General features: G+C 43.8%; 1 protein-coding gene across 2 annotated transcripts in view; it reads right to left on the bottom strand.

Moving 5' to 3' along the window:
* ESYT3 (extended synaptotagmin 3) overlaps nt 1-14,345 on the bottom strand; it is a 35,070-nt gene extending 20,725 nt beyond the window's left edge. The window contains exons 1-4 of one of the 2 annotated variants that reach the window (XM_036387060.1): nt 14,281-14,345; nt 3,586-3,627; nt 2,616-2,750; nt 2,038-2,114 (exon numbers count right to left, since the gene is read on the bottom strand). In XM_036387060.1, coding sequence (XP_036242953.1) covers nt 2,038-2,114; nt 2,616-2,714 — 176 coding nt within the window. In that variant the 5' untranslated portion in view covers nt 2,715-2,750; nt 3,586-3,627; nt 14,281-14,345. Of the gene's footprint in view, nt 1-2,037; nt 2,115-2,615; nt 2,751-3,585; nt 3,628-9,386; nt 9,619-14,280 lie in introns of those variants that run through there. The other variant, XM_036387059.2, reaches the window with a different exon arrangement.
* Between the last annotated feature and the right edge of the window lie 3,878 nt (nt 14,346-18,223).

The raw sequence follows: 18,223 nt of genomic DNA on the forward strand, positions 1-18,223 counted from the left end.
GATACTACAAACTTAACACAGAGGAAAGGAAGCTCCTCTTTACATAGACCATAGAACTGAACCACAACACTCAGGGTTGTTGGTGACATCAGGAGCACAAGGTGAAACAAAGCCCTTCATGGATCACATGTCTATGAGTGGCTAATAAACTACACAAATGGTTCCATACAGACTACAAAGGAAGGGTAAGGAGGAAAGGTTTTTTCTACTCCTACCCTCTTCCTGTATTTTCTCCATATCAAATCAAAGACTCTGGGCTTCAACAACTAGTTGCCTTCTTGATAAAACTGGAGGAAAAAAAGCTATCCTCCTGTACTATTGAGAGACTGAAAGCAAGAAGCATTTACAGAGCACTGAAACCTAACCCAAGAGTCACTGTGGTGCCAGCACTGCACAGTGCAACCCACAGGCACCCACAGCACTTCACTCTCCTCTCCAGTGCTGTGATGCCAGCACACAGGCCCTGTAAACAGATCAGTCATTTAAACCTCAACAGCACAGTGACCAGGAGGTAGAGTGAAGGACAGCCTCACACTAGGCAACTCAACTCCATCTCCTCTAAGTAGCAAAAAAACCTGTTTTATTGGCCATCCAGAAAAAGGCAGGTAAATAATAGCACCAATCACAGATTTGCCTCTCCCTGTTTCTGATAGCAACACACAATCTCCTGCAGACACTGCAGGATGCACAACACAGCTTAGTTGCAGACACTGATGTTAACATATGAACACAAGTGAAGCTGAGGCCTTAATGCAGCCCTAGAGAAGAGACCCCCACCAGAGAGGCAAGGCAAACCCCACACTCCTGTGTGAATACAGAAAATACTGGGGTTATCAGATGGCACCAGCTCAGGTTGGGTTATCAGCATCAGCATGAGGAACAGAAGTGCTTGGCCAGTTTGGAGATGTTGATGGGTCTGCCAGAGGGACTGGAATGCAGAGGTGGGGGAATCCCTCTGCAGAGGATTAGCAAAAGACAGTGAAAACGAGCATGTGGGAGAAGCAGTTTAGCAGAGAACAGCAGCAACCTTCTGCAAGGCTTAAAAGGCATCAGATCTCTCAATCTCAACATGGAAAGTATGAATGATTTGCCAAAGGCCCTAACACTGACCTGGGTATTACAACAACAGCACTGAAACATCTGGCTGAAATTCAAGCATGTGAATTTACAGGGAGTGATGATGCTCTGCCAGGGCTGGGGATGCTGCCATGCCACTGCCATGGTGAGCAGCAGGCACAGTTCTGAGCTCTGTGCTGTTGCCAAGACAGTCCATAATTTCACAGCTTTTTCCCGGCACTACCATGAAAAGCCAATTTATATTAGGCAGCTCAGTCACCCACTAAACTTACAGAGCTACAGCAGCATGCAAGTGGTAATTCCCCCGGCAATTCCCTTCTCCAGGGCTAAACTAGGAGAGAGTTTAGCTCTGCAATGGCTCTGATGTTAACAAAACATACAAGCTCATTCAAAACACCCTGGGAGGTATTAAATGTTTTATCCAATTTTGTTGTTGTTGTTGTTAATAGAGCTAGAGGCAGTATTCTGCTCAGAGAATAGCTGTAATCAAAAAAGCAAATGTGTTGGATGGCACATAGAACAAATGACTAAAACAGAGGATTAATCTAGAGAAGGAATTAAAAAATAAATAGTACAAGTAGTTCTGGAAGAACTGGAGAGGTTGGACTAATGAGAAACCACAGTGGGCAAGACAGACCGAGCATCTCCAGACCTGAGAGCTTTCCTGAGAAGAGGAAGCACAGTTTGAAAACTTGGGTTCTCACTGCCATCAATGGCAAAGCCAAGGGACACATTCTTATATCCACGGCAGTCATGATGGGCCAGAGGAGGTGTGCAGGTCATTTCTGGTCTAGAGGCTAATGCACATTTCACTTCTGTAACCACTGAGGACATCCAGCTGGGAGACAGATTATCTCACATCATTCTAGGCTAATCTTAGTACACCTTGCCCAGTCCAGCATGATACATACACAGGCAGTAAGTTAAGAACCATCAACATAATCAATGATGCAATGTTACCAGATCTGCAGGTCCAGGGTAACTTGTCTTCTATCAATTTCTTTGGTGTAGGCTTTTATTCCATTAATTCTAGGGCACTGAATAGAGACAAACAAGATAACATAGTCAACATCTATCAAGCTAAGCACAAGTGAAAAGTCCTACTCACTGATGAATTTGAGTACAGAAGCATTAATTAAATACTTTGCAAAACTGCATGTAAAATATGAATATACCACGCCAGCTTTTTTGTCTTTTAAGACAGAATGGCCTTGACAGTCCTCAAACACAGGGCTAGTTACAAGTAGCCCCTAGGCCATCCTGCAAGCCTTAGAGACCACTGAAAACTCCTGCTGCAAGGGTACAACAGAAATAAATATGGATATGGTCCTTTTTTTTCTATCTGCAGCCCCAGGATACTGATAGCAAGTGGGAAGAGATGTGTATCTTTCCTTGTATGATCCTTCCTTCATGGTGAAGATGCTCAAGTCAACATGAGGAGGGAACAAAGCTATTACAGAGCTGAACATCTCATTTCCTTTACATCTGAACTTTTCAGAAAAGAGTGAACCACAAGAGTTACAAAAGATTCCCACTACCTTCTCGCCAAAGTGGATCTTGGTAAAGGTGCATGTTTTCAGATGTACACTCTTTGCTCTGATTTTTGGCTCAAGAACTTCTTTAAATGTTTTCTCCATGATTGTTCCAAAGTATGGCCAAGCCTGTACAAGGACCTAAAGAAGGGTGAAAGCAGGAACACACTGAAGATTCTTTGAGTAAGACACCTTTTGCTGAGAAACAGACACACCCATTACAGAACCCTGGCTATTAATATCTGTCCTTTTAAAATACGAAGTCAACTTTGTGCACTTTAGTCATCCTTATGGAAGGATCCATCTCTGTTCCTCAGAATTGGAATTTGTTTCAGGAACTGAAGAGTGAGTTTTCAGTACCATGGAGGCTGCTTCTAAGCACAGACGCCAACGAAGCCCATGGTTAAATTTCTTAAGTACAATAATTCCTAATTACTATAAAGTGTCACAACGTTCCCTGGAGTTAGGTTTATTTAGAGGATTGAGATGAGTTTTTATATAAAAAAGAAAATTTGCTAAAAAAAAAAAAACAACACGAAAAAAACAAAAAATAAGATAGCCACTGGATGCTAATTTGCAAGTTCAGCTGTTTTGCTTTGAGAGGTTGAGCACACCTGCTGTTGGAAGCATTTACCTCAGTGCTCTCTGGGAACCTTTCTGGTAAGAGGAGATACCACTAAGTTTGCTAAAATAATAACATACACATGTATGTATCCATACATACAGACAAACACTCACTTTTTCTTTTTAGTCTCAGAATGAAGTGTTGAATTTATCAAACTTGTATCAACCAGGATCACATTGGCTCTCAACCTCAGTGGCAACCCCACACTCAAGTGACTCCATACTTCAGTACAGACACTGATACAATTGAATTACACTAATTTAGTAGTAATTTGATAGCTTTCTCAGACTTGTCCCACAGAGTTTGGATGGGAGCAGGTGGCCTCACCAGCTGGAGTTCAGAGCTCCTCACCTTGTTCAGCCACTCCACTCGTTCAACATCAGGGAAGTGAACCTGGATGCAAAGAAAAATAAAAGTGAGTGCCACGTGCTCTGTTTGAGCACACTGCAGCACATGCAAAAGATAGCATGGAGTGTGGAATGCTAGTTAGAGTAAGCTGAGATCCCTCTGCCTTCATACATACATCCTTTATAATTTACTACCTCCTAGAAAAATTGTAAATTGCAAAGAAGCAAGTAAAGAATAGTAAAAGGCAAAAGAACCCACGTGCACTGATGTATCAGGATGCCTCTGGGCACATTTACATGATTAAAGCAAGTGTCACTTCCTGTTCATGATGTAAAGCAGCATTAGGTTTCTCATCCTTCTCTTTGTCATGCCTTGGGAAGCCAACAGAACCTACTTCCCTTTAAGACCATGAGCTGCGCAGGACCTGTTTCCTGTACTCGCTCTCCTCAACCAGGACACCCCACTTTGGGAAACAAGAACCTGCTTGGGAAACTCAATGTCTTGGTTGTGGCAGCATTTCTCCACTAATACCAACACGGTGCCAATGGCCTTAGGGAAAAGAAGCCCTGTAAGAGTTCAAGTCTGTTAGCATACACTATCATGTGTAACAGTCCAGTGCTTTCACTTCTCAGAGCTTTTTAAGATGGCAAAGAGAAATTAAAATGAAATAGTCACTTATACATCATGTTTCCAATATGGACACACCAAATGCCAACAAGAAGTGTATATGTCCATTACAAAACTCCACAAGCTCCCTGAAGTGATGACTTGCTTAATCACCATCAGGACAACTGAGTATGAGACCAGTCTCAAGTAACTGATCTCTCAGACCCCTGCAAGAAGCTGCTGAGTGAAGAGTTACAATCACCTTACTACAATCACACATTAAAGCCTATGGATATGGTATTTGCAGCTGGTGTTACAAGCTGGTAGCAGGTTACTGCAGAAGGGAAGGACATGCAGCAGCTTCTCAGAATAGACACTAGAGCACCTGAATACAAAGAGAATCTGACTATCATCTAGCCTGATAATAGTAATTGGGTAGGACAATACTTCCTCTAACAAGAGCTGTGAATTACACTTTCAGGCAGCCTTACTGTTCATCAGCTTTCAGAGAGGTGCTCAGAGATGTTTGGATGGAATGGACAGTAGCATGGTTTTAGTACAGCTTCATATATGATTGAAGAGCTCATTTCCTTGCTCAAATAATGCTTCAAATGATCTCATTAAAAAACTCCAAAGTAATATTACCATATTCTTTATAAGAAATTTCTTTTGATGCTCTAAATAGCAACTTTTCCATTAAATAATACAACAGAAGTTCCCTGAAATGTCAGCCTGCACAGGTCTATTTGCATGATGAAGCAAGAACTCAGCACCAGAAGGGACAATCAACACAGACAATCTGCTGCTTACATTTTACAGTGAGGCAGATTATGTGAATCAGGGAACCTCCACTTCACCTGCCAGCCTTTCATCTTCCACTAAAGGCTCTCCATCAGGGCACATAAATCCTGGGTTCTCATGTAATTGCCAAGCACCAACATCCTGCAGCACTTGGGCCACAGCTTGGGATCAGATGTAGGAAGGATAGAGCAGGAATGGAAGCAGCATGGTGAGCTTGTTCTTCAAAATACCTTACAGACAGGAGAGGGATGTGACCCGAAAGAAAGGACAGGACAACAATTGGGCTACCCCTTCCCAGTGAGGAAGTCACTCCTCATATGTGCAGGGGAGAGATGTGGGGCATTATAAACCATTACAGTTGTCTGGGATTATTCACTAGAGGCAAGGCTCCTAGAGACTTGAAACAGCACAAAGGGGCATCAGGAAAGTGGCAAAAACCACAAGAATGAGGCTTCTTTCTTTTAAGAAAAAGTAAAATTGAATTTATTATTTGTGCCACACATACCCAAACCACTGACAGCCCAGAGCAAACCTCCAAAGCAACTGCAATGAATCACACTGCTCTGTGTCACACCCCAGATGCTGTGATAGCAGACATTTATACACAAATGTACAGGTACATTTCCACCCCACCTGACACCCCCTCATTCAGGTGTCTGCAACCCAGGTCCCACCCAGGCACTTGGTGCCTCAGTTTCCTCTGACAGATGGAGGAATGGCACTGCTGGAGCTCAAAGGCTGGGACCAAAGACACCAGGGGCTCTTGGGATGACACAAAATGGGCTCTTCTTGCTGAGAACATCACAGAAACTGGCTGATTACATGACTGGTGAAAACCAGCTTTCCGCTGTTTATGACAGGCCACCAAATTTCAGTGGGTTCTCAATAGCAAAGTTCAGCTCCACTCAATGGGATGAACTAAATGAGCAGTTCTGTGAGGAAGCAGAGCTTGGTCTCCAGGTGTTGCATTATCCACTGTGTAGTAAAACACAAGCTCTGAGCAAGTCCTTTCCTACCCGTGGGGTATCCCCATAACACACATGCTAGCTAGCATGTCACAAGGCTAGTTCAGCTCAGTGACACCACCAAGCTCTCTTCTTGACCCAACCATATACTCCAAGAATTTAATGTATCACCATCTACAGTTCCATACCTCTGAACCATGTGCTCTGGATTTCAGACTCACTTCTGGCCCTTGCTACTGGTGACAGCCCTGCCAGCAAGGTCTTGCCCGAGTTTGTCATCAGTACAGGACAGGCAGGAGGAGCCCAAAACACTTCCTACTAATCCCAGAACCAGACACCAAGAGCTGCCAAAATTAATACTAACACAGAGTAAGATTTAATCCTGTAGCCTTGGGCAAGTCCCACTATCAGAATCAGTTTTACTCATCTACAAAAGCAGGCATGCTTCTTGCCAAAGTTTAAGGAATGCAGTAAAAATTACTTAGCATTTGAAAAGAGCTTTGAAGATCAAAAACACTAGGTAAGGGGCAATTACTATCAGGTAAAGAAAATGTGTAAATTCTGCATGACTCCACCTTGCCTTGGAGCAAGCCACAGCAAGGATCACAGCAACAACAAACCCATGGTAGACACAACAGCACCATTCTGTTCAAATACAACACAGCAATCTATCCATCTGGGTTTGGTTTGGTTTTTGCTTGTTTGTTTGGTTGTTTTGGGTTTTGTTGGGATTTTGGTGTTTTGTTTCATTTCTTTTTACAAAAAGTCAGGATTTTTAGCTATTCATACAGGAGGAAAAAAAAAAAAAAGAAGCATAAACAAGGCTTTGGCATGAACAAGGACTTAAAAGGCAACATTTTAGAAGGACAGTTCTGTACCCAGTAGTATTTTGCTTGGTAAAAGGAGTTTAACATCAGGAAGAAACACAGCATACTTGGATTCTGCCATGTGCAGCCAGATAACCAGTGGCAAAAGCAACACAGAGCAGTCACCACAACCCCAGGGGCTGGAACGAAGGTGGAAGCCTCGCTACCTCTGCTCTGAGCACTGCCTGCTTGTACAGAAGTCATGCTAAAGGCTGCAAAGGCCAAAGTTAGAAGGTCTCAACTCTTCAAGCCATGGATCTGACTGTGCCTGCCATGAACAGCTTTCCAGCCTGGTTTCCTGAGGAAGCACAGCCTGCCCACATACACTGTCTAGCACAGGAATGTGTCTATTCCAAACTCACTGGCTGGTTTCAGCCAAGAAACTGGTGCTGCAAAACAATCCTGCAAATACCCCAAAACAGATGGTTGAGTAGATTAGGGAAGCCCTCCCAGCATCCCCCCTAAATGAAAGGCTACATTCTGTATATCTCCTAACAACTGATACCAGGACTGAGCAGAACCCAAGCGAATTTAAAGAAGCCATCTCCTAGGGAGAAGAATTTTTAACCAGCAGCAAAATCAGTGATTGCTCTTAACTCTTCACTGGATGGATCCCCCTCATTTTATTACAGACCACATGAAGAGATGAAGATTTATGAAACCCAAGACACTGCCATCATTTCACACCTTCAGAACCTTTCCTAAGATTCCAACACTGCACATGCAAGCCATGCTCCCCTTGAACTGTATTGCTACTGCCACCTCTGTGTGACAGGAGAGAAGAACTCAGCAGAGAGTTTTAGAGCTCCCAACTGAAGGTCCATGAACACTGAAAGGCAAAACCAAAAGATAAAAAAGACGACACCACGGAGAATAAACTGAATAGACATCAGGTGAGAATCAGCCTCCAAGATGGGCACATGGAAGAAGTAGATCAAATAGAGGATGGGGATGGAAGGAAAATTAAAACTGGGGAATTAAAAAGCATCAAGGACAAGAGCAGTGTGGAAGCAAACACCCAGCTGAACAAAAGTTAACAACACACAAAAAGAAAGGAAGAGGCAATATAGGTAAAACTAAAAGCACACTGTGCAGCTCTTTATCATTAGGTCCTACATCCTGCCTTCCAGGAGTAAGGGCCAAGAATTCACAACTCACAAATCAGACCTCTGGAAAGAGTCTGACTCTACCATCTCTGTGAGCACATGCAGTGGGCAGTGGGAGATAGAAATGAGATAGCCCTTGAACCTTCCCTTCTGAAGGAAGCTGAACAGCCCCAGCATTGTCAGGCCCCAGGTGCTCCAGCCCCTGACCATCTCAGTGGCCTCTGCTGAAGTCTCCCCATTTGCCCAAATCTCTCCTGGCTTGGGGCACAGAGTGCTCTCTGTGCAGCCTTGTGAAGGGCCAGTACAGGGCAATCAATAATGGACCACCTGCTCCCACACTAATGAAGCCTGAAACTTTCAGCCACAAAACCTAATGAAACTTTTTGAATTTGTGTGCACTGTGGGGGCAAGCCTGATTTTTCAACAGTGACTAAGAGGGTCAATTTCTGGTTACAATGATTCAGGGCACTTGAGGATAAAACACAACACTGCTCTCACAGCATCAGGGCAAGAGCTGACACCACCACATTCATTAATGCCCTGAATTGTTTTTTTTTTTATGCTCTGTCAATACAAACAAGCAGAAACCTCATTCAGAGACAGACTTCTGTGCCTGGCGGGAGGGAACATGTGCAGGGAGCTGCACCAGCCCTGGCAGGAGACCCTGGCCTCACTCCTCAGAACTGCCAGCTGCCTTCATTTCCCACAGAATTAAGGAGAGCCAAGTGCTGTAGGCTATATAAAAGTTTGCCGACTATAAATGCCTCCATGCAACACTCTTAACAAGAAAAGCATTTCCCTACCAGTCCCTGACAGATTTTTAAATGCTAAGTAAATGATGATAAAGAAAAAAATATCTAAACACCTCATCATCCTTTCCATTAGCCAACAACAGCTGCCCAATAAATAACTCAAGATACAGAATAAAATGGCAGGCAGAAATTCTAGTTTCTTCACTTTAAAACGTAGAGTGACTAGAACCAAATGTGAACAACAAACAGGGGTTGGCCTTCCGTACTGTCCAGAGATGACCCTTAAAATTAAATATTTGGGTTTTTAGCAGGATGAGAATATAATGTTTATATATTTTTGTTTGTTTTCAAATGACACTGAAGGGGAGAAAATCTGCTGGATGACAAAGTCTAAAATAAGTATCTTCAACAGCAAAATACCTGCAATGCAACAACATGTATTTGAAGGGAGGTGTCTCTGGCGATACATCAGTCTGTTTTACATACCCACTTACAGCACATCTCCTGGGCTAAAACAACTCCTAGTTTAATCCTCGCTTTCCCGAGCAAGACTTCAAAATCAAAAACGTTACTGCTCGGCATCGCTGCCACCCCTTCGGCCGCTCGCTCCGGGACACCGCGCTCTCGGTGTCTCCGCTCACCGCCCGGAGCCGCCGGGACGCGCAGCACGGCCGGTGCCACGGGACAGCCCCCGCGCTCCTCACTCACCCAGGCGGGCAGGTGCCGGGCGGCCAGGCCCCGGCACACCGCCTCCCGCTCGTCCTCCAGCAGCGCGAAGGCGGCGGCCAGGCGGTCGCGCTTCCCCCGCCGGTTGAGTCCCCAGCAGAGCCACAGCGCCAGCGCCAGCAGCAGCCAGCTGCCGCTCAGCCCCACGTACCCCGCCAGGTACACGGGCCCGAGCCACAGCAGCGCCCGCGCCGCGGAGCAGAGCAGCAGCCGCGGCAGCGCGGCGGGGCGCGGGGCCATGGCCACAGCCCGAGCCGGGGTCGCCCCTGCCGAGTGCGCTCGCCCCGCGCCGCCGCCGCGGCTCCTCCGCCCGCCCGGGCCGGCCCCGCCGCCCCGCCCGCGCCGCCCTCCCGGCCAGCCCGGGGCGCTCGGCTCTCCCTCCGGCGGCACTGCGGACACCCTGTGACCCAGCGTCACGGCTGGATGTGCGGCCACACGGGGCACGCACCACCTGTTGGCTCTGGACGCTTCTGTTTTCCTTCTTCCTTGGCACTTTCTTCTCGTCCTCTTGTGATTTTGATGGGGATGTTGTGGGAGTTTAGATTCTGAAATACTGATAATCATGGAATCATTGAATCACAGAATCATCAAAGTTGGAAGAGACCTTTGAGATCAACAAGTCTAACCATCAATCCAGCACTCTCACCCCCAGACCACAGGGAAAATCTTTTTCTGACATGTAATCTGAAACTCACCTGCCTCAGCTTGAGGCCATTGTCCTCTAGGCTTCTCACTACAGACACGGTAGAAGAGACTGATCCCCACCTCACTACAACCTCCTGTCAGGTAATTGTAGAGAGCAATTAGGTCCCCCCTAAATCTCCTTTAGACTCAGTAAGCCCGGCCCCCTCAGCCATTCCTTGTAAGACGTTTTCTCAAAGACACTCTTTGAGATGCTTTCCACCCTAGTGATATTAATTCTATACCTTTATATACATGCCTTCACAGACAGACTGTCATTGTCCAGATCTACACTGTGTTTTCCACTGCAGCTTTCCCTGGATCAGGCAAATGCCACTCTTTGTTCAGTGGATAAGTGTGGAACATCAGTGAATAATGCCAGCTTTTATTGTGGCTCCTTTTTGATACTGGCTGCACAAGATAACAAATGATGAGCCAGATAAAAACCTCCAAGAAAAAGAAGCTGACCATGACTGGGAGAATGAAGTTTGGTCTCTGCCTTGCTATGGAATTAGTATTTAATTATGGGTCAGTCAATAAATCAAACAACACCACAAGTGATCCTCATTTGTTTGTTAATCATTGCACATGACTGCTCTGGGCTAGAAATCAGTTCAGGCATCTGAAAACTCAAATGCCTCATATTAGAGAAACTCATGCATGAGACATCTATTAACAGGTGCTTTTGAAACAACCCTCCTAATCTTTCCCTACTGTCAAATGAGGATGACTATGCTCTTCTTCCTGGGGATGTTGCAAAGATAAATCATTATAAAACACACTTAAGGAAGTACTTCAGTACACAGTGGGTAGTAAATCTCTAGAACTTGCAAGAGGCTGCAGGACAGATGGTACCACTGGTTCAGAAAGGGATTAGGTACATTCTCAAGGAAAGGGCCCATCAATGTATTCCCTAACATCATAGACACAACAGCTGTGGAGGCTGGGGGGAAAGGACTGCAGGAAATGCCCAGGCTCATGCCCCCCCTAAACAGCAATACCACTGGGAGCAAGTGGAGCAGTGGGCTGACCCCAGAGGGCATTTCTATTTGTAAAGCTGTGAAGGAAAGTCCAAAACTGGCAGAAGCTGAAGTAGTACCTGCTCTCTTGATACTAGGTATTAAAAACCCCACAGTGGTTAGTTTGCACCATTACATGTGTCAGGATATAAATCTACATGCACAAAACCACCTGGTTTTGTCCTAGCTGTGACCAAGGACTGATGCTGACTTGTTGCTTATTTTTCCCCACTGTCATCTAAAGCTCTGTCAAATATATTCATTAAGTCATTTCAGCCATGTGAGGCTTCACAAGGATAGATTCAGCCCCATCTTCCAGAAAAGCAGAAGCTTCTAAGAAAAAGTGGACTCTTAGTAATTTGAAGACTTGGAAGGTTGCTTTTGCTACCAGGAGAAGCTCTAAAAGGTAGATTCAGTGTTTTCCTTCTTCACATTATTACTCTGACTGAGTTTGAGACATTTATCTCAAGCCATATCTCAGAGCCATGCAGTTTGGAAGCATCGACAAGTGTCAGTTTATTGAGCAGGAAAAACAGTGGGGCTGCAGTGGAATACATACCAGCTAATTTAATAAATTAAATTTAATAAATAAATAAATAAACCCCCAGTTTTGGTTTCTTATTTTTCACACAGCTTATCACAACAACCTAGGCTGAGGTTTAAGGACAATAAAAGCACTACCTCTGTACAAATGACCAGAGCACTTCCAGTCCTGCAGCAAAGCTCACAGCTGCTCTTTAGAGAAGGAGATGCTTCCATGAAAGCAGAACTCCAAGTTCCTTCCTCCACTGTCCCCTAAGACCCTGAGCTTGCAAACAGCCACACTTTCTCAGGCACTGCTTGCTCCTTTACTGCCAACTCCTTAGCTTGAGAAGAGAAAGCATCTTTCTGTAATTAAAGGGGTTTTAGGAACTTTAAACAACTACACAAGTGATATAAAATCTCATCAAACTTTAGCTCACCCTACTTAAAATTTTAAAAGACGAACAAAAGAAAAAGAGTAGAGGTGAAAAGTTACTTTTATCACATCAGGTTACACAGAGAGGTGTTCTCAAACCAAATACTGTGCTGATGAGACCAAGATAAATCAACAGCCTTTGAGACCACTGTTAACTCTGTTTATCATGGATAGTACCCTTTAAAAAATAACCTTTAACATACTAATTGGTTTCTCTGATTTTCTGAAGTGCCAGAGGAAATACTGAATCACCAATCAAGAAGACAACTTAAGACTTATCAACTTCCTCCTGGGGAAAGTATGACCTTGACTGCAGCACGTTGCTTCCAAGCACCAGACATCTGAGCCACTTGAAGCCAACCTTTTTTCCAGTTACAGGGGAACTTCACAAGCTATTTCACCTAATATTCACAGGATAATCACTAAGGCGATGACCCAAGGCCATTGTTCTGGCCTGTGACAATCTTCTCTCCTTATTTAACTTGATTAGGCATCACCACTATGCCTATTGACACTATGATAAAAGTGTGTCTTGTAGCTGATTATGACAGAGATTTTACAGAAACTGCAGAGATTTGAAAATGTATTAGTACTAAATTTGCTGTCTCTCAAGCTGGCCATGGTAACTAAGGCAACCCATTTTAAAGGTGGGGAGTTATGAAAAACTGCCAACGCTTTTAACTACAGAGAACATGCAAAGGAACTAACCTGAGGAATAAACTGAAGCACATACCAAGCTATCAAAGGGGTTTATTGAAGATGACTTTCTAACTTTCTTGTGGCTTCAGGGTTTGTGGTCACTGTGAGATTCCCTTTTTAGTGTTAACAAATGTCAGAGGTGCAGTATGTCTTTTTTCTGTGCCTCCATAGCAAAATATAAAACACATAAGGCTAAAACCTTAGTCCTTGTGTTAACAGAATTACTTCTGTATCAAGACCTTCTGTATCTGATTAAAGCTATTGCCCCTTTTGGCACTCCCAGTCACTTTACAAAGCATTTTTGTTTAGCTTCCTCTGGTTTCATACTCTCCATCCATGCACTGTTTACCCCTTCAAGCAAAGCCAAATCCAGACTCAGCCTATCATAGGGCAAAGGCCTTGGATCTACTCCTGCTGTCTGTGCTCAGGCAAATCTGGAGTTCAATTCTCCAGGGAAAGCTGGCTGCTTCTGTCCGAGAACACAAAAAAATTTAAGTTACATTGTTCAGCCAGGGATATTATTCTGGCTGGACATTTGTAATTTGGTATTGCAAATAATTATGTATATATGCCCTGTTTTGGGAATCATCACATTGTCATAAAAATTACAAATCTAGGACTAACTGGTATTATCTATAAATATGGTCTGGACTGGTAAAGTTAATGGATCTCTTCTCCAGTGAAAAATAATAATAAGCAGAAGACTGCAAGGCTTTCATTGGGAATATGTGCAAAGCCAGTCCGGGAGCATATGACCCCTTACTTTAAGGGCTCTGCTCCCCATACTGTGCCTCATGTCTGCCCAGCTGACAGCTCCTCACTGCTTTTGTTCAGTGAGCAGTAGAGAAACACTGAAGAGCTGGGACTTTTGGCAAGATAACAAAGCCAGTTACAGCAATTCATTTCACATATTCATTGTTCTTTCACAGCAGAGCCATTAATGCAAGGGCTGTGCAGGGGGATGCAGAGCGTCCACCAAAAGTGGTAAGGGTGTGGTGTGGCCCATGGCCTTTGCCCCTCCTGCTAGCAAACCCCACATTGCCCTAGCACTGGCCAGCAGGGTTAGTGCTGCAGCACATGCTGCAGTTGAGATGGCCACAATACACAGAGTATCACCATACAGCTTTAGAAGGCTTCAAGCATTCACCCATACAGAATCACACTACATCAGAAGACTTCAAGCATCTGCCCTTCTTGTTTTTCAGCCCTTTTATACCCTCATGTTGATGCACTGCACCTGTGTGCCCTCTGTTCCCTTTGGTGGTTGGTCAGTGCCCCTGGGCACTCCATGGCTCATTGCTGTCAGTGCTGTTCACCTGCTGCTCACAGCTGAGCCCACTGGGGATGAGGCTTGGCCATCCTGCTGCTAATTACCACAAACTGTGTAACTACAGAAAAAAGCTGTGCCTTGTATATGCACAAATTATGTGACTGCAGAGGTGAGGCACAAGAATGTGAAAGAATACAAGCACAAGATATGATGGCATAAGAGAGAGGAAAAAAATAAAACTTCCCTTACAGTGAGGAGGGCATTATCCAGGGCTGCTGGAGGTGGCCTAGGTGGAGCTGTCACTTCCCTGGCTCTGGGTACCACTCACATTTTCACACAAGGCACATGAGCACACCCTGGTGTCATCCTGGAGCCAGCACTGGCCATAGGGAGCTGGTGCCACCTGCTGAATATTACAACATTTATAATCTGGATTGAGGAAAAATAAATTCCCACCAGAAAAGTCAAATCTTGCTGAAATTAGACTATATTTTACACACAGAAGAATCAAAGAGCTGCAATGAGCCCGAGACAATTCAGTTTCTTTTTTAAAGTCTTTGTCAAGTACAACTTCTATTGTTGTACTATGTACTTCAATCTCAGAAGCAAAGCCTGTTAAATCTGTTTGGTTTAAATTTTTGCCATTGTCATAACATGAATTTATTAAATTTTTCTGTTTGAACAACTGTTTCTGCAACAGGATTTGTGAGCACACTATATAAAATCTTTGGTCTAAAGTTTGCACAACACATTTCTTGGAGGATAAAATATTTTTTAGATTTTGTTTTCAGTTAGTGAAAAGCAAGCAATAAAACCCTAGAAAAAAAATTGTCTTACCATTCTTTTAAATCCTTCTTGATTCTGCTAAGTGAAAGAGCTTGCTGGTACAGGCTACTGATAGATATTAGGCTATAAAAATTGCCCTTCAAGTCCATGATGAATTTCCAGAACAATCTTATTAATAATCTACAGTTTAGTCTCTAATCTGCACAATTTAGATCTTGCCATGTATCAAGTGCTTAAAGAACTTGCCTGAGCTCACAGAATCATCTAAAGGAATTTGAGTGCTCAGCCTTCACAAAATACATTGAAAGTGCATCTTGTTTAGCTGGCACCTTCCACTTGAAGGGGTGTTTCTCAACAGACTGGATCTTATGGTTCTTCACAGCTACTTGAAAGGAGGTTGTAGCAATTTTTCTCTTATAATTGACAAGATGAGAGAAAAGGGTAAGTTGTGCCAGGGGAGCTTTAAATTGTATTTTAGGAAAATTTTCTTCACTGGAAGGGTTTTTAAGCACTGCAACAGGCAGCCCAGGGAAGTGGCTGAGTCACTATCCCTGAGGAGTTTAAAGGATGTGTAGAAGTGGCACTTTGGGACATGGTTAGTGGTGGGCTCAGCAGCACTGAGTTACTCATTGGACTTGATGATCCTAGAGGTCTTTTCCAATCTAAATGATTTTATGATTTTATGCCTTACCTAATAACACTACCCCTCTTCCACTAGTGTTTTTCACACTCAGGCTTTGAAGAAGTAGTGGATACATTATCTGCTACTTTCTCCCTCCAGACTGAAAGGAGAGAGGTAAAACCTGACACTTTCTGCTCCTCTCTGTCTTCTGCAGGATTCAGATATAATAGCACCTTTAAAGTGCATTGAAAGCTCAGATTTGCCAGAGGATTCTCCATGTCTGTGGTCTGTGCTTGACTCAGCAAGGGACACAGATCACATCCAGACCTACAGAGTGACAACAGGGGAGTGCATGTGAAACTGTGAGGAATTCTGTCCCCAGTTTTGCCTGCTCAACATCCCTTCCCTGTAATGGATCCTGACACAGGAACATCCTGCCTGCCATCTCCCACTTGGAGTGTGGGTTGCCAAGGACAGCACAGGCACAGTTTGCAATGGCACACCAGGCTGGCACAGGGCTGGGAATCCACTCAAAGCCTCTTTCCTTGAGCCAACTTCTTGCAGAAGAGCAATGACAGCATCTTGCCTCTCTGTGAGGCTGCATCTCCCAGCTCTGCTGATCTTCTGCTTAGTGAGTTTAGCCTTTTCAGCTGACTGCACCAAACTGCATGGTGTAGTTACAGAGTCCTCCACAGCACTGGGCACAAGTAAAAGAGTATCTTGGAACTCTTTATAAAAAGAGTTTTTCCCTCTGCACCTGCTCCAGCTCATTGCTGGCAAGTACCAGCCTACATAGAGAGCAAATCAGCAGTAAAGGCAATATTCACCCAAAGGTTATTCTGAAAATCTTGAAAAGTTTGAAAAACCTCCCAAAGATTAATTCTTTTTGGGAAAATCCTGATCCACATCCCAGATACTATCTCTTCAGCAGTGAGCATGCTGAACTACAAGGCCTCCAGGATCCTGTAGTGATCGTTTAGTGGCCTCTGCTGGCCAGGACTGAGATCCCGGCATCTGTTTAAGTGTCACCAGTCCCGAACCCAGCTAAGAATTACATAGATATTTTATTGGTGACAGCAGCAGAGACAACATCACCAGACTGTATTAATCATCAGCTGAAAGTTCTCACTGTATATCACTGTTCCACTATAGCTGCTTGTTTTAGGCTTGAAATATTTATGGCAAAAAAAAATCTTGATGGGCACAAATGAAAATCGCTGAAGACAAACTTTGGATGTGACTCTGCCTTTGGATTTGAAACTGAGTCATCTGTTAAACCTTCAGCTTCATGTGGTGTTGAAGGAATAGCCCAAAAGAAGACAGACTGGCAGTGTGCATGGCTGGGAGTGATCTACTTTTCCAAGAAGAGCACTTATATGGTAAAGGTGTGAGCAGAAGTGCTCCCAAAGATATGGAAAATATAATTCTGATTACTCAGCACTTCAGGAAAGATCTTGGGGAAGAAGGAAAAAGTATAAAGCATATGTCTGCTGTTTTCTATCAGAAAAATAGAGCTGCTTTCCTGGTCTTCTCCCTTAGTGTAAATTCAGTTTTCCAGCCTCTATTTTACTTTTCTAGAGAGTGTAAATTCTCTGCAGCTAGAAGAACATAAAGTTATGATAATAAACAGGCATTTTCCTCTTTATTTCTCTGTGGGAGTTTGCTGGTCTTTCACTGAAGGATTTATCTTTGAGAGGTATCATAGCTCCAGGCTCTTTCACTTACCTTCCAATCTGTTTCCATTCTCTTACAGGCTTGACTCCACTAGTTGCCTATGAAAAGCCTGTTGATACAGAAAACAGAAAGGTTAATTGTTTTGTTAAGAAATGATGATAATGAAACCCCCTCCTCTTCTGCTCAAGAGAATTCCTACAAAATTTGTGTTTCATATACTATAAATAAAACCCAATAAAGTCGTGGTTGATTTCAAACTGGAAACACAACAGTAGCACTAATCCTTCTCTCTGTCCAAGTTTTTTTTGCATCTTTTCCTCTTTCTGAAATTAGCTTGGAAATTAGCTTAGAAATTAGATTAGAAAAACCTTTTTTTCAGTCCTGCATTTGTTTCTAATGTGTTTGTTACTACAAAATCTTTTGTTCAGAGGAGCAGGGCAAAGGCCCACAAGTTATAATTATCCCCTTCAAAACTATTCAGCTTTTCCAGGAGAACTGTGTGATTTTGTATGGGTTTTTTTTCAATAAGTTTTTTCCTAAAGGGAATTCAAGTCAGACCAAAGTGCAGAAAATACATCCACTGGAGGGCAGGCCTGAATCTAGCAGAATATGCTGGAAAGGCCTAGGAGGAAAGATACCAAAGTTCCATTTTGCTGAATGAAAGCTGTCATGAATCAGTCAGGACTGGATAGTGAAGAACTAGGAGATGGCCTTTTTTCTGAAGGGATTAATGACTACGAATTTGTCGCCTATAAAACAGGCTCAAATAAGAGTTCATGTCTAATAAGAAGGGCCCTAGATGAAGCTTCTGACATAAGACTAAAATTAACATTGACTAAAATAAACCTAACATGACAATTATTAGTTGAAGTCAGCAAATCCCAACAGGACTGATCCCCATGGTGCTGATCAGACAACACCAACTGCAATCAGTGGAGCTGAATTCCAGCCTGACCTTGGCCCATAGGCTCCCTGTGCTCCCATGGCAGCACCACCCTCCTCGGGACTTGTGATCTGAGCTCTCTGGGGTGAAAAGTGTCTCCTGGGGGGTCCTTTCCATGCAGTGCAGGCAAAGCAGAGGCACAGGGGATGTGCACAGGCAGGAATGGA

This window comes from Molothrus ater, chromosome 7 (assembly GCF_012460135.2).
Source record: "Molothrus ater isolate BHLD 08-10-18 breed brown headed cowbird chromosome 7, BPBGC_Mater_1.1, whole genome shotgun sequence".
In the NCBI taxonomy this organism is placed as follows: Eukaryota; Metazoa; Chordata; class Aves; order Passeriformes; family Icteridae; genus Molothrus; species Molothrus ater.